At 31.8% G+C, this 15,373-nt stretch overlaps 1 protein-coding gene across 1 annotated transcript; it reads left to right on the top strand.

Annotated features, from left to right (window-relative positions):
* Nucleotides 1–2,064: 2,064 nt before the first annotated feature.
* On the top strand, nucleotides 2,065–15,074 carry LOC134708640 (monoglyceride lipase-like). The gene is made up of 8 exons (XM_063569290.1): nucleotides 2,065–2,230; nucleotides 3,246–3,352; nucleotides 4,899–5,038; nucleotides 5,913–6,023; nucleotides 6,758–6,847; nucleotides 13,074–13,126; nucleotides 13,575–13,737; nucleotides 14,767–15,074. The coding sequence occupies exons 1-8, from the start codon at nucleotides 2,118–2,120 to the stop codon at nucleotides 14,863–14,865; spliced, it is 876 nt and encodes a 291-aa protein (XP_063425360.1). The 5' UTR covers nucleotides 2,065–2,117; the 3' UTR covers nucleotides 14,866–15,074.
* Nucleotides 15,075–15,373: the final 299 nt, after the last annotated feature.

Below are 15,373 nucleotides of genomic sequence, written 5' to 3'. Positions count from 1 at the left end.
TAGTGCTGACAATAAAATATTCTCAGAAGGTACACAAAAAGGCTGTAACAGGAGAGAAAAACAAAATCATTTTCCCCTATATTCTGATCTTTGTTGACGTTAGGATTTTAAAATTTAAAACATTTTGATTATAATATTTTATTAGAAGAAATATATAAGAAAGAGTGTTTAAAATTGACAAAAGATGGTGCATTATATACTCTTGTTAATACTGAAACTTAAAATTTTCCATTAAGATACCTGAATAAAATAAATGCTGGTGAAAGATGGAACATTGAAATAAGCCTTTTTCAGGAACCGTTTTTCAGGATGATATTGTCTCATATGAAAAAGCAATATTGTCTTTTATGAATTGTAAATATGCAAACGCTCCATGCTGGAAAAGCCACACGTTAGTTTTCGGCAAAGAAAAAAAACAATTTCAATTCATATTGTTCACTAGACAAGTACTGAAATACAAACAACAGTTAGGTAGAAGATAAATATTTATTCAGTAGGTGGTTAAAATCGAAAGTTTAAGTCCGTGTAAAATTTGTAGTGCTTTATGAACGCATCGAAACACCATATATCCGAGATTCTCTCCGCTACACACGCATGACAGACTTTCTTTATTTGGAACAATGAAACTATAATACTGTGGCAAAAATGTAGCATACTTTCCTTGTTTTATAGTATTGATTCTACAAAATCTCGTTTTTCTATACCGGCGGACTAAACGGTAGGTGTTCCTGTTTGGTTGGTTTTACACTAATAATTTTGGGGCCCTATGTAGCTTGTTGTTACGAATGAAGACTATATACTTTGACCTATTATGGTTTACTTAAAGTTTAACAAATTGTCATTTGAATGCAGAGTTGTCTCATTTTCTCTTTGACACTCATGCCACATCTTCTAATATCTATAAATCTTATTATGATCCTGGTACTTTTGATAACTATTTACACACCACTGGGTCGATGCCACTGCTGGTGGACGTTTCGTCCCCGAGGGTATCACCAGCCCAGTAGTCAGCACTTCGGTGTTGACATGAATATCAATTATATGGTCATTTTTATACATTTTCTGTTTACAAAACTTTGAATTTTTCGAAAAACTAAGGATTTCTTACCCCAGGAGTAGATTGCCTTAGCCGTATTTGGCACAACTTTTTGGAATTTTGGGTCCTCAATGCTCTTCAACTTTGTATTTGTTTGGCTTTTACACTATTTTGATCTGAGCGTCACTGGTGAGTCTTATGTAGACGAAACGTGCGTCTGGCGTATAAAATTAATCCTTGTACATTTGATAACTATTTACACAACTGGGTCGATGCCACTGCTGGTGGACGTTTCGTCCCCGAGGGTATCACCAGCCCAGTAGTCAGCACTTCGGTGTTGACATGAATATCCCAGGAGTAGATTGCCTTAGCCGTATTTGGCACAACTTTTTGGAATTTTGGGTCCTCAATGCTCTTCAACTTTGTATTTGTTTGGCTTTTTCACTATTTTGATCTGATCGTCACTGATGAGTCTTATGTAGACGAAACGCGCGTCTGGCGTATACAATTATAATCCTGGTACTTTTGATAACTATTGAATCGTCTGACAACTTCATTGTATCGCATTGCATAATTTAATTTGCAGATGTGAAGTATATTATAAGTTATTTGGTTCGCTACTGACCACCTACGGATCCATAGAGGGTTATTAAAATCCATAGGGGGAGAAGGGAGGCTGAATCCCCCTTTATATATTGATTTTATTCACCCTCTATGGATCCGTAGGGGTCAGTAGTTAACCTTATAACAAATTTATCGCACGCTAGACTTTTGCTTATGCGTTTTGTTGACTAAATATAATTATTTCAAAGAAACACAACAACATTATATAATCAAGTAATAGATGACATTACCATTACCGCGTCACGAACCCTCTATGGAATTTACTTCCCCCTGTGGTTTCATAGGGGTCACCACGTGAAGGCGCTAAAGTAATCACAACGTGATATAAAATTACCTGCGGTGCGATAGGCCTAAGATTGATTATCTTTTCATAGATCCTTGTTAGGAGGAAGATTATTACAAGTTCACGCAATCAATTCACTCGTTTCTTTTCCCCATCGTTGTAGTGTCCCTGAAAATGACAACCGATACAATCGAAAGATTTGAGAAGAAAATAGTAAATAATGATGGGAAAAAATTATACTGTCGTTACTGGAATGAAGAGCAACAAATAGACAGTGCTCCAACTAGGTAATTTGTTTATTTAGATTGAAACAAGCGAAAAAGACGTTGATTCATTTTGATAATAATTTGATGATAAACAGGTTATCTGTAAATTGTAATGATCTGTAATGTGCTGTTTGAGTTAATATAGCTCTATATTTATATATATAAAAGTGTGTTAAAGCTATATGTTTTTCCCAGATAAGGATGAATGTGGATAGTTAAAGTCATGCAGCCTATCCAAGGTAGTCCGAGATTACTCTGAAGTCCAATCCATATGATTCTCACCACATCCTCTTTTACATTGTAAACATTAGACCTTTTTGTCATTTGGAAATATGTGCCTCTTTACCTGAGAATATGTCTTTTGAACAATTGAAGTCACACAACAATCACTTTCCATAAGGGTGTGAGATGCTCACTATTACATGTACATGTATTATGATGTCAATTTACTCAAAATTTACAGGAACCTTTGTAATGTCTAGTAATTCAAATTTAAATTCTTTATTTCCTATTCACAGGGCCCTCTCTGGCACTATTAAAAATATGACCATTTACACTTTCACCAACTTTTGCACTCCAGTCACTTTGATTATGTTTAAAGTTGTTAAATAGATACATGTATATAATGTAAATTAGAAAAGTATTAAAAAAATCATTAAAGTCCAGTTAGTAAATAAAGAAAGATTTATGTAACTTTGATTGTTGAAATAGAGTTATATATTGGGAACAATAACAAGAAAGTTGTACAAGGTCAGTCAGTAGAGCCAAAGGTGAGGGTTTGTGGGGTTGGAACAGACCCTTTTTTTTTGGATGATCAATGCTTTTAATAAAGACATACAAAATGTATAGTTGGATCCCTTCCCCCCTTTTTATGTTGGGTTGGGAACTTGGGAATCTAACCTTTGTAACATGGCTTGGTCTTGTCAAGAGAAAAAAATATTTCTGTCGTCATGGTACAATGTATTTGTCATTTTAAATTTTGAACATATGGTATTATATTAATTTGAACATTTTTAATGACATGTTTTAATTTTAGGGGACTTGTATTCATTTGTCATGGAGCAGCAGAACATTGCCTATGTTACACAGAACTTGCCATGTACTTGATAGAAAATGGATTCTATGTTTTTGCACATGATCATGGTAAACTTTTACTGACAGTTATGTTATAAGATCCCCTTCTAGGGAAGCTTAAGTGGATTGATGGATTGCACTATGTCTGTTAGATTAAAGCTCACCATCATGCTTTATAAATCCCCCCATCAGTTAGCAAAAAATAATATTCCAATTGACCAATAAGAAATGACAAATGAATGATAAGTGTTTTCTAAATTAAAGAAGATTTATATTGACCTGCTTTTTAAAGTATTTTTTGCTGTTTAAATCATATGACAGTACATGTATATATATCAATGTATAAAAAAATGTCATATAAATGCCAAAAAGGAGAACTAAAAACTCATATATAAGTAAACAGAGACAGACAAATTCAAGGCAAAAAAAAAACACCTAAATAACAGTCATGACAGTCTACAAAACATTACATAAAACAACATTATATCATATACTCAAGAAGGGTAAAAATATCTTGGATTTCCAACAGCTCTCAGGAGAACAATATCATAAATATGGAAAACATGAAATGAAATAAAATTTGAATTGTAAATTTTCAGATATATTTCTTCTTTCTTACATTTTTGTTTATAAATTGTAAGATCAAATAAATAAAATTGGAACTGGACACATGTACATGATGTAGGTCATGTAGGTAGAGATCAAAATCATATTTTCCCAAGTTATTTGTAAATCATTTTGCTATCTCACATGTTTAATACACAAAAAAGTACATGTCACAAACAGAAAAAATGAACAGTATGTCTTTGATTTTCTGCTTTTTGTTGACTTAAATATGTTAATGTGATTTATGTCTTTAATAATTTCAATGTAATATCAATTTAATATCTATATATAACACATAACAGGCTATTATTTGAACTTGTAATTATTTTTAATTATGGAATTTGCATAAATTATTGTTCTGGAAATTTTTGATGAATTCCATGTTTATATTCTGTATTCATAGGGATTCAATAAACATATTACGCAGTTTGACTGTTTTTTATTCTGAAAACAAATAAAATTCACACGTACGCGACACAAACAAATCCACGATAGACTGCAATGTGCGCGTATCTACATGTATATGAACTATGGTATTATTGCCCTTGATATTCTGTCCGTTACATCATATGGAAGGAGGTACAGAATAAATACGCGGCTTTCGTACTGCATAAAAAATGTTCTGTGCGGTGCACAACACTTTCTATTACAAAGAAGATGGCACATTTTCAATAGAATGTACTGTGCCACGCACAACACTATTATAGTAAGTATCTATACAAATTACTTTGTGTGGAAACTGTTCTGCTCCACTCAAAAGATTATAATACAGAATAAACATCAAAATTATGCAAATTCCATAATTAAAAATAATTCCAAGTTCAAGTAATAGCCTGTTACATGTACATGTACAATGATCCATTAAATATGTTAAACATTGAAATTATTAGACATAAATTAAACCACATTAACATGGTTAAGTCAACAGAAAGCAGAATATCATTATGAAAGAGATATATAAAACTGAAATTCTGCATTAGCCAAAATTTAATTTTATAATATTTTACAGTTGGTCATGGACAGAGTGATGGAGATAGAGTACATGTGGAGACTTTTGACACATATGTAAATGATGTATTCCAGCATGTAGACGGAGTTAAGAAAAACTTCCCTGACAATACTCCTGTCTTTATTATTGGTCATTCTATGGTAATTGTTAACTATGTACTCGGTATAAATTATTAAAATGTCCAAATCTAGTAAACAAAGTAAAAAGAGTTTAAGCAAAATTAATGTTTATTTATCACATGTCTGTTTTGTCTCATTTTTTATAGCACATTGTATATGTTTCTTCAGACATGCATATATTCCTTACTTTTATTAAAATAGGTTTGAGTAACTAGATATTTAAATTCCTTATACAAAACCCATAGTTTAGGCAGCTTTGTTGTTTTATCCCATTAATGACCAATCACTATTCACATAGACTGTAAACATGAACTGTCTGAATGTTAATTTTTTGTTAACTTTTATACTTATACACTATGCTTTTAACTACAAAACACTGTAAGTTCTAAATTAGGTTGCCTCAATTTTACTGTTATTTATGTTGTCATTAAGTGCAAATGGGGCCTTTATCTGTGTCCCATGTACATATTCTCCATTTATTTATATCTAAACCAGTCTTAAAACTTCAATTTTCTCATCTTCTTTGTTCTACTTAGTTGATTAAAACTGATTGTTAAAGCTTGTAGTATACTGTGGATTCATTAATATTCGTTGGATACCAATTTTCGTGGATTTCGTGGAAACAGGGAAACCACGAATTTAAATGTTCAACGAAATACAAATTTACAAAAGGAATGCATGCAAACTTTTCCAAGGCAACGAATTTAAATATCCTCGAATATGTGAGTTTTTCGCAATCCGCGAAAATTGGTACCCACGAAAATAAATGAATCCACAGTACAATTCAAAATAAATATCACATCATGTGAGTAGATTAACGAAATTAATTTAGAGAAAAGTCTGTCTTAAAGTATATTTTCTTTATCATGACACATCATTAATTCCTTTTATGTAGGGAGGGACTATTTCTGTTTTATGTGGACTAGAGAGACCAGATTACTTTAATGGTGTGATATTAATTGGTCCAGCACTCATTCCAAGTCCAGATGCAGCATCTCCAGTGAAGGTTCGTATTTTATAAAAGACACTTTAAATAAAGATGTCTGTGGTATTAACTATTTTAAGGATTTGCTATTGACATATATAGGAAACTTGTGATTTCATAGAATTCCTTGATGCAACACCATTATCTGAAGATTCAAGTAATGTTAAGAAACATACAATGTGTCTTTATTGTGCTTCATTTTCAATAAACAGTTAATTGAGGAAGAGAATATTTATATCAACCAATAAAGATGAAAAAAAAAAAATGTATGCTTAGAGTTTCTAACCAAAACTTTAAAGGGTCAGTGGGTCAGAAATTTTGGCAGAGTTGGGACAAATTTGTGCACAGATGATGATAAAAAGGATTATTAAGATGAAGACTTCATAGTGAGTGATTCATTTTATTTTCAGTGCAAAATCTTTTGAGAATAATCAATATTTTCCCCACAAACATAAAATTTGTTGGAAAATGACAAATGGTACCGTTTGGGAAATACTGCCATTAATTTTTAAGTCGCTCATTCAAAGGACACAGTTACAGCAGTGTTATTTATGAAATGTGAATGAAATTTTGGTTTCCAATTATTATCTTTTAAAGTAAGGCCTTGCAGACCACCACTGATTTAAGCTTTACATGTTAATATGCGGATACAAACATTTAAAAAATTCAACATCCTTATCTGTATTTAATTTTCCCATTTATGATAGGTAACATGTTTTTCATCTCAAAAGTGTTTTCTGCCGTATACTTTTCAGGTTTTCTTAGGCAAGATAGCAGCTAAAATACTTCCACAGCTGTGTGTCATAAAGCTTGACTCAAAAGGCTTGTCAAGAGATGCTGCTGTGGTAAATGAACCAAGTTTTACATGTTCAACTAATGTTACTGTGTGTCGCTATTATATTACTAACTGCTGATGTCATCTTTTTCAAAAGCTAGGTGTTGCTTAAGATTTTTTTTGTTGTTGACTGTTTGGCATATAGGTGTTTCTTGTTGCAGTAAGATTGAAATCTTGAACAGAAAGTAACTTTTTTAAAGTGTATTTCATTAGATTAATATGTTTTGATATATAACCATGTACTCAAACACTACCACAACTATGATCAAATGAAAATATGGCAAACACTCAGAAAAAAATATTTCTCTTTCTTAAAAAGATGTTCCATAAAGCAGGAATCTTTCAAATGTCAACTCTTGACCATGAATGCCCTAGGGATCATTCAAGACAGAAAATTGAAAGTTTTAGATTAAAAATTGAAAGGAAAATCTTTTTACTGTAATATATTCATTGAAATTTATCAGTTCTTTTCAAGTGGTTCATCTTATTATTGTCAACCATGCATTAAAGACAATAAAATCACTTATAATAATATTTTTACTCCTTTATGATTTTTGGCAAAAAAATAACTACATTGTATAATGCTTCAGCAACTTTTAAATTCAAGTATCTAGCAATTTACTTTTGTATTATAGAAGATATTTCCTTTTTCTGATAACAATATCTCTGTATTCCTGGGTGTTTGTAGCACATATGTTTATGTTATATTTATATTTAAAAGTAATATAAACCTGTCTGTGATATAAATTTCTTTCTTCTGCACTTACTTTTCATGTTATTAAACTTCTTTTCACTAACATTTTTGTTTAAGCACTGTTGTTTTGAGGTAACACCAGCGTGGATTTAGCACCTAACTGTTTAGAAGGTAAACCATGGTAAACTGTACCAAATATCTTAATAAATTCATGTCAAAATATTTTAATTTAAAGGCTCAAAATCATGATTTGCAGTACATGTAGATAAAAATTTCATTGAAAGGTAACTTATGGCCACCGAAAGCTCTTTTTTTGAGAGCCCAGGTGGTAGTGTGGTCTAGCCGGACGGCTGCAGTGCAGGCGATTTGGTGTCACGATATCACAGTAGCATGGGTTCGAATCCCGGCGAGGGAAGAACCAAAAATTTGCGAAAGCAAATTTACAGATCTAACATTGTTGGGTTGATGTTTAGACGAGTTGTATATACATTATGTACACAGCCATGTATCACCATCATTGATGGCGATCCGATGGATACATCTGTTGTAGGGTTGTCACTGACTCAGACGTACTTATGAATATAATTATTTTCTGTGACTGTATCTTACATTAATTTGTAGGATCCTTTACTATAGATAATTTAGCTGATCTGTAACAATAACATCTTCATGCCTTATATATCATGTACTGTAGTACGCCGCTAGATTAAAACTGACGTGGAAAGGTAACATATGGCCACCGAAAGCTCTTTTTTTGAGAGCCCAGGTGGTCGTGTGGTCTAGCGGGACGGCTGCAGTGCAGGCGATTTGGTGTCACGATATCACAGTAGCATGGGTTCGAATCCCGGCGAGGGAAGAACCAAAAATTTGCGAAAGCAAATTTACAGATCTAACATTGTTGGGTTGATGTTTAGACGAGTTGTATATACATTATGTACACAGCCATGTATCACCATCATTGATGGCGATCCGATGGATACATCTGTTGTAGGGTTGTCACTGACTCAGACGTACTTATGAATATAATTATTTTCTGTGACTGTATCTTACATTAATTTGTAGGATCCTTTACTATAGATAATTTAGCTGATCTGTAACAATAACATCTTCATGCCTTATATATCATGTACTGTAGTACGCCGCTAGATTAAAACTGACGTGGAAAGGTAACATATGGCCACCGAAAGCTCTTTTTTTGAGAGCCCAGGTGGTCCTGTGGTCTAGTGGGACGGCTGCAGTGCAGGCGATTTGGTGTCACGATATCACAGTAGCATGGGTTTGAATCCCGGCGAGGGAAGAACCAAAAATTTGCGAAAGCAAATTTACAGATCTAACATTGTTAGGTTGATGTTTAGACGAGTTGTATATACATTATGTACACAGCCATGTATCACCATCATTGATGGCGATCCGATGGATACATCTGTTGTAGGGTTGTCACTGACTCAGACGTACTTATGAATATAATTATTTTCTGTGACTGTATCTTACATTAATTTGTAGGATCCTTTACTATAGATAATTTAGCTGATCTGTAACAATAACATCTTCATGCCTTATATATCATGTACTGTAGTACGCCGCTAGATTAAAACTGACGTGGAAAGGTAACATATGGCCACCGAAAGCTCTTTTTTTGAGAGCCCAGGTGGTCGTGTGGTCTAGCGGGACGGCTGCAGTGCAGGCGATTTGGTGTCACGATATCACAGTAGCATGGGTTCGAATCCCGGCGAGGGAAGAACCAAAAATTTGCGAAAGCAAATTTACAGATCTAACATTGTTGGGTTGATGTTTAGACGAGTTATATATATATACATATATATGCAACTCGTCTAAACATCAACCCAACAATGTATATATATATATGTATGCACTTGATGAGGAAAATAGGGTAAGAGTTACAACAGACCTACAATTAATCAAATGCCCCAAGATAATTTGAAAAATTTGTTACAATTACAATGCACTAAAAAAAAGCCTAATTAATCTTCTGTATTATTCACTGTTATAATATTTTAAAAACATGAAAAATATGCTGTATAAAATGCCCTGCAATTATTCAGAATAGAACAGAAAAAGGATGGTATACTTCATATGGTCTAAAAATACATAATTTCAGGCTCTATCTATATACATGATCTTTTCTTATACTAAAAAAGTTGTGAATAATTCAAAAGTGACTATAATATATCAGCCAACAAAATAAAATCCTGTAAGTGACAAAACATCATGAAATAAACTATATTTTTATGATATTCAAAAAATATATCTGCTAGTGCAGTGCAAATAGTTGAATGTATATCTAGAATAATATTTTCATCATTTTGCTGTTACTCTTTCTTGTTTATCCATAATTCATAAGAGTTCTATCTAAAATGTATATTTGGTATCTGATTATATATTACATTTGTACTTCTTTTACAGTTTACTGTAGTGAACACAATATTTGATCTAAGTTGCTTCATTTTAATGTTTCTTTTGTCTGTGTGTAAATTTTTATTATTAGACCTCAAAAGTATCATTTATTTACACACTCTAAATTCAGAAAAGTATTGTCATATAAAATGTAGAGTGGGGCGCTCATATTCGCCGTGGACACAATTTTTTTTGAGAGCCCAGGTGGTCGTGTGGTCTAGCGGGACGGCTGCAGTGCAGGCGATTTGGTGTCACGATATCACAGTAGCATGGGTTCGAATCCCGGCGAGGGAAGAACCAAAAATTTGCGAAAGCAAATTTACAGATCTAACATTGTTGGGTTGATGTTTAGACGAGTTATATATATATACATATATATGCAACTCGTCTAAACATCAACCCAACAATGTATATATATATATGTATGCACTTGATGAGGAAAATAGGGTAAGAGTTACAACAGACCTACAATTAATCAAATGCCCCAAGATAATTTGAAAAATTTGTTACAATTACAATGCACTAAAAAAAAGCCTAATTAATCTTCTGTATTATTCACTGTTATAATATTTTAAAAACATGAAAAATATGCTGTATAAAATGCCCTGCAATTATTCAGAATAGAACAGAAAAAGGATGGTATACTTCATATGGTCTAAAAATACATAATTTCAGGCTCTATCTATATACATGATCTTTTCTTATACTAAAAAAGTTGTGAATAATTCAAAAGTGACTATAATATATCAGCCAACAAAATAAAATCCTGTAAGTGACAAAACATCATGAAATAAACTATATTTTTATGATATTCAAAAAATATATCTGCTAGTGCAGTGCAAATAGTTGAATGTATATCTAGAATAATATTTTCATCATTTTGCTGTTACTCTTTCTTGTTTATCCATAATTCATAAGAGTTCTATCTAAAATGTATATTTGGTATCTGATTATATATTACATTTGTACTTCTTTTACAGTTTACTGTAGTGAACACAATATTTGATCTAAGTTGCTTCATTTTAATGTTTCTTTTGTCTGTGTGTAAATTTTTATTATTAGACCTCAAAAGTATCATTTATTTACACACTCTAAATTCAGAAAAGTATTGTCATATAAAATGTAGAGTGGGGCGCTCATATTCGCCGTGGACACAATTTTTTTTGAGAGCCCAGGTGGTCGTGTGGTCTAGCGGGACGGCTGCAGTGCAGGCGATTTGGTGTCACGATATCACAGTAGCATGGGTTCGAATCCCGGCGAGGGAAGAACCAAAAATTTGCGAAAGCAAATTTACAGATCTAACATTGTTGGGTTGATGTTTAGACGAGTTATATATATATACATATATATGCAACTCGTCTAAACATCAACCCAACAATGTATATATATATATGTATGCACTTGATGAGGAAAATAGGGTAAGAGTTACAACAGACCTACAATTAATCAAATGCCCCAAGATAATTTGAAAAATTTGTTACAATTACAATGCACTAAAAAAAAGCCTAATTAATCTTCTGTATTATTCACTGTTATAATATTTTAAAAACATGAAAAATATGCTGTATAAAATGCCCTGCAATTATTCAGAATAGAACAGAAAAAGGATGGTATACTTCATATGGTCTAAAAATACATAATTTCAGGCTCTATCTATATACATGATCTTTTCTTATACTAAAAAAGTTGTGAATAATTCAAAAGTGACTATAATATATCAGCCAACAAAATAAAATCCTGTAAGTGACAAAACATCATGAAATAAACTATATTTTTATGATATTCAAAAAATATATCTGCTAGTGCAGTGCAAATAGTTGAATGTATATCTAGAATAATATTTTCATCATTTTGCTGTTACTCTTTCTTGTTTATCCATAATTCATAAGAGTTCTATCTAAAATGTATATTTGGTATCTGATTATATATTACATTTGTACTTCTTTTACAGTTTACTGTAGTGAACACAATATTTGATCTAAGTTGCTTCATTTTATTGTTTCTTTTGTCTGTGTGTAAATTTTTATTATTAGACCTCAAAAGTATCATTTATTTACACACTCTAAATTCAGAAAAGTATTGTCATATAAAATGTAGAGTGGGGCGCTCATATTCGCCGTGGACACAATTTCACCGTTTTATGATTTTGAGGTGTAAAAACTTCAATGGATGGTTGAAATTGAAGAAATATGCCGTTAAATTATATTTTTGTAACAAATATGATTATTTTTGAAAATGAGACTAAATTTTGTCAGTTACAGCAAAGGACCGAAAATGGACAACGATTCTCAGCCAATTTCATGAATGACAAAAATGAGTTTAAAGAAGCATTCCTTAGTAATCCTTTGAATGATTGCCCTCAATGTCAGTTTTTTTACACCTTTCAAATGTCTGCTATTCGTCTATAATGAAATTTATTTGATAAATATTATTTAAAGGTGCAGTTATTTGGTTTTAAATAGATATGTAAAAACGGCGAATATGTGTCCCCCGTTGGCAAAAAATAGGAAATTTCAAACACCCTTTAATCCAACTTTTCAGATGATTTTACTCAAAACAAACACGTTTTCAAGCTAAGAATATTTTGCATTTGAAGTTATCTTCATATAAAAATATCAGTATACTTCAAAAACATAAAGACCTGAACATAAACTGAAGAAAACATGGAAAGATAAGGCGAAAATGAGCACCCCACTCTATATATAAAGTTATGCAACTAAACATCATACAAAAATCGGATTTTTGATAATTTTATTTTGAAGCTTTGTAGTTTTGAAGGATGCACATTCTTGTATTTCTGGTGTTATTGTATATTAACAAGTTATGAAAATATCCACAGGATATTTTGTTCTTTTTTGATATATTTCATTGAGTAAAAAAGAAATTGTATAAATTAATTTAGTATGAAGTAATTTATTATTTTATAAGCTGTATTTATTTGCTGTAATTTCTTCCTGTGTACATTAACTTTCACAGTTGTGTTTCTGTTTTGCAAAATTTCTCTATGATAGATAAGATATTATAAATTTGGAATAGAAGTTTGAAGTTTGAAGTTATATTCTAATTGGTTAATTTAAAAAAAATGTACAGGGAAACAATGTTTTAATTTGCTGTCCATTATGTTTAGGTTAAAAAATATGATGATGATCCATTGGTCTGGCATCATGGTCTGAAAGCAAGGTAAGTACAGATATGATAAATTGTAAATGTGAAATTTTTTAAATTGTCCCATATTAGACCTGGAGTAATTGATTTTGAACCTATTACAGTATTCTGCTAATGTCGAAACTTTACAGCCCTTTCCTTAATGATAAGTATTGCTTAACCTGTATTGTGATGTCACAAAGACCATTATATTATGTAAATATAAAAAAGAAGATGTGGTATGATTGCCAATGATACAACTCTCTACAAGAAACCAAATGACACAGATGTTAACAACTACCGGTTACCATACACCCTTCAACAATGAGCTAAGCATGATCAAAGCCAAAACTGGCTAGTCGGCTAAGAAGGCCCTGAAATTACAATTGTTAAACAACTCAAACAAGAAAATTAACAGCTTGATTAATGTAAAAAACAAATGAACCACTAAAAAATATAACTTGTTTGATTACTTTTGATTTAGATGGGGAGTCAGTTTCTTAAAAGCAATGGACACAATAAAAGAGAAACAGTCAACAGTAGAGTGGCCTTTCCTTGCACTTCATGGTGATGAGGACAAGTTATGTGATGTTGAAGGTGCCATAAAGTTTCACGAACTTGCTAAAAGTACAGATAAAGAAATAAAGGTATGGGGGAAACAATTTATTATGATTTTAGAATATGAAAATAGTTTTCAATTTATAAATATTAGAAGAAAGGAAAAGTCTGAGGGGCAATCCTGGAATAACACAGTCATTATTTGAAGGGGGAAACTTTTACAATCAGAACTCAAGATGAGAAATTTGACGTAAAACAACAAAGATGTATGCATGGTCTGTATATCCTGACTTGGTCCAGGTAGATAATGGTGGTAGGGGACAATAAACTGGCAAACATATCAATACTGGAAAGAACAAAGCTAGTTGTAGACAGCATCAATTTTTCAGAAGGAGAAGCTTCACCTGAACATAATGAAATGAGGGAAATGTTATGTTTTATCAGAGTTACTGCTCTTTGTCAGTTCAGAAAATCAGAAAATTGCCTATGTACAGTTCAGAAATTGTATAACAGCAAATGATTTCCTCCAGTTAATGAAATAAAACTTGACACACTTGATATTAACTAATTCAGATTATCCTATATAAGTATTAAAAGAGTTATAACTGACTGTTAATGCTTTTATTGCAGATTTTGTACATAAGAAACTTGATAAGGGTTAAATATACACAATGTAACTAATTCTGTAAATATTTCAATGTGTAATACACCTATTGCAAATTTTGTGATTGAATGGGATCATATGAATAAAAGGCATTTTCTAAATATCTGCAAATGTCATTAAAATATCTTTCAGTGGTGTATATATTTTTATGCCCCATTTATGGGCATTATGTTTTCTGGTCTCGGGGTCTGTCCGTTAGTTTGTTGGTTCGTCCATTTCTCCATCAGTCTGTCCCGCTTCAGGTTAAAGTTTTTGGTCAAGGAAGTTCTTGATAAAGATGAATTCCAATCAACTTCAAAACTTAGTAAGCATGTTCCCTTTGATATGATCTCTCTAATTTAAATGCCAAATGAGAGATTTTATCCCATATTCATGGGCTACTGAACATAGAAATGATAGTGCGGATTCTTGTTTTGTTTGTTACTGTAACATTTTAAAAGTATTTTTCTTACAGATATACAAAGGACTATATCACCAGCTGCATAACGAACTAGAAGAAGATAAGAAAGTAGTATTTGAAGATATAAAGAGCTGGTTAATGAAAAGATCTTAAATTATTTCAATTAGATATGGCTAGTGAGAATATAACTTTCAAATTAAGGTCTGAATATGAAATGAAATAGAGTAAATAGCATGTATTAGTATGTTATAACATATGAATACATACTATGCTAAGATTTAAAACATTTTTGACCATCCATTTTTTTCAAATCTACGACTTTAGTCGAAAAAGCGAGACTAAGCGATCCTACATTCCATCGTCGTCAGCGGCGTCCACAAATATTCACTCTGTAGTTAAAAGTTTTTTGAAATGTTAATTACTTTCTTAAACTATACTGAATTTCTACCAAACTTGGACAGAAGCTTGTTTATGATCATAAGATAGTATCCAGAAGTAAATTTTGTAAAAAAAAATCCATTTTTTACGTATTTTACTTATAAATGGACTTAGTTTTTTCTGCGGGTAAACATAACATTCACTCTGTGGTTAAAGTTTGTAGAATTTTAATAACTTTCTTAAACTATCCTGGGTTTGTACCAAACTTGGACAGAAGCTTATT

The sequence above is a fragment of the Mytilus trossulus genome, chromosome 1 (assembly GCF_036588685.1).
Source record: "Mytilus trossulus isolate FHL-02 chromosome 1, PNRI_Mtr1.1.1.hap1, whole genome shotgun sequence".
NCBI lineage: Eukaryota > Metazoa > Mollusca > Bivalvia > Mytilida > Mytilidae > Mytilus > Mytilus trossulus.
The sequence above is the reverse complement of the archived record's forward strand: the minus strand, read 5'-3'. Positions and strand labels throughout refer to the sequence as shown.

What these genes read in the sequence shown, in the direction of transcription:
- LOC134708640 (XM_063569290.1), top strand. Translation starts at nt 2,118, where the DNA reads ATGACAACCGATACAATCGAAAGATTTGAGAAGAAAATAGTAAATAAT. An exon ending in TGTTTTTGCACATGATCATG is followed by an intron (nt 3,353 to 4,898) that starts GTAAACTTTTAC and finishes AATATTTTACAG; the next exon opens with TTGGTCATGGACAGAGTGAT. An exon ending in TGTCAAGAGATGCTGCTGTG is followed by an intron (nt 6,848 to 13,073) that starts GTAAATGAACCA and finishes CATTATGTTTAG; the next exon opens with GTTAAAAAATATGATGATGA.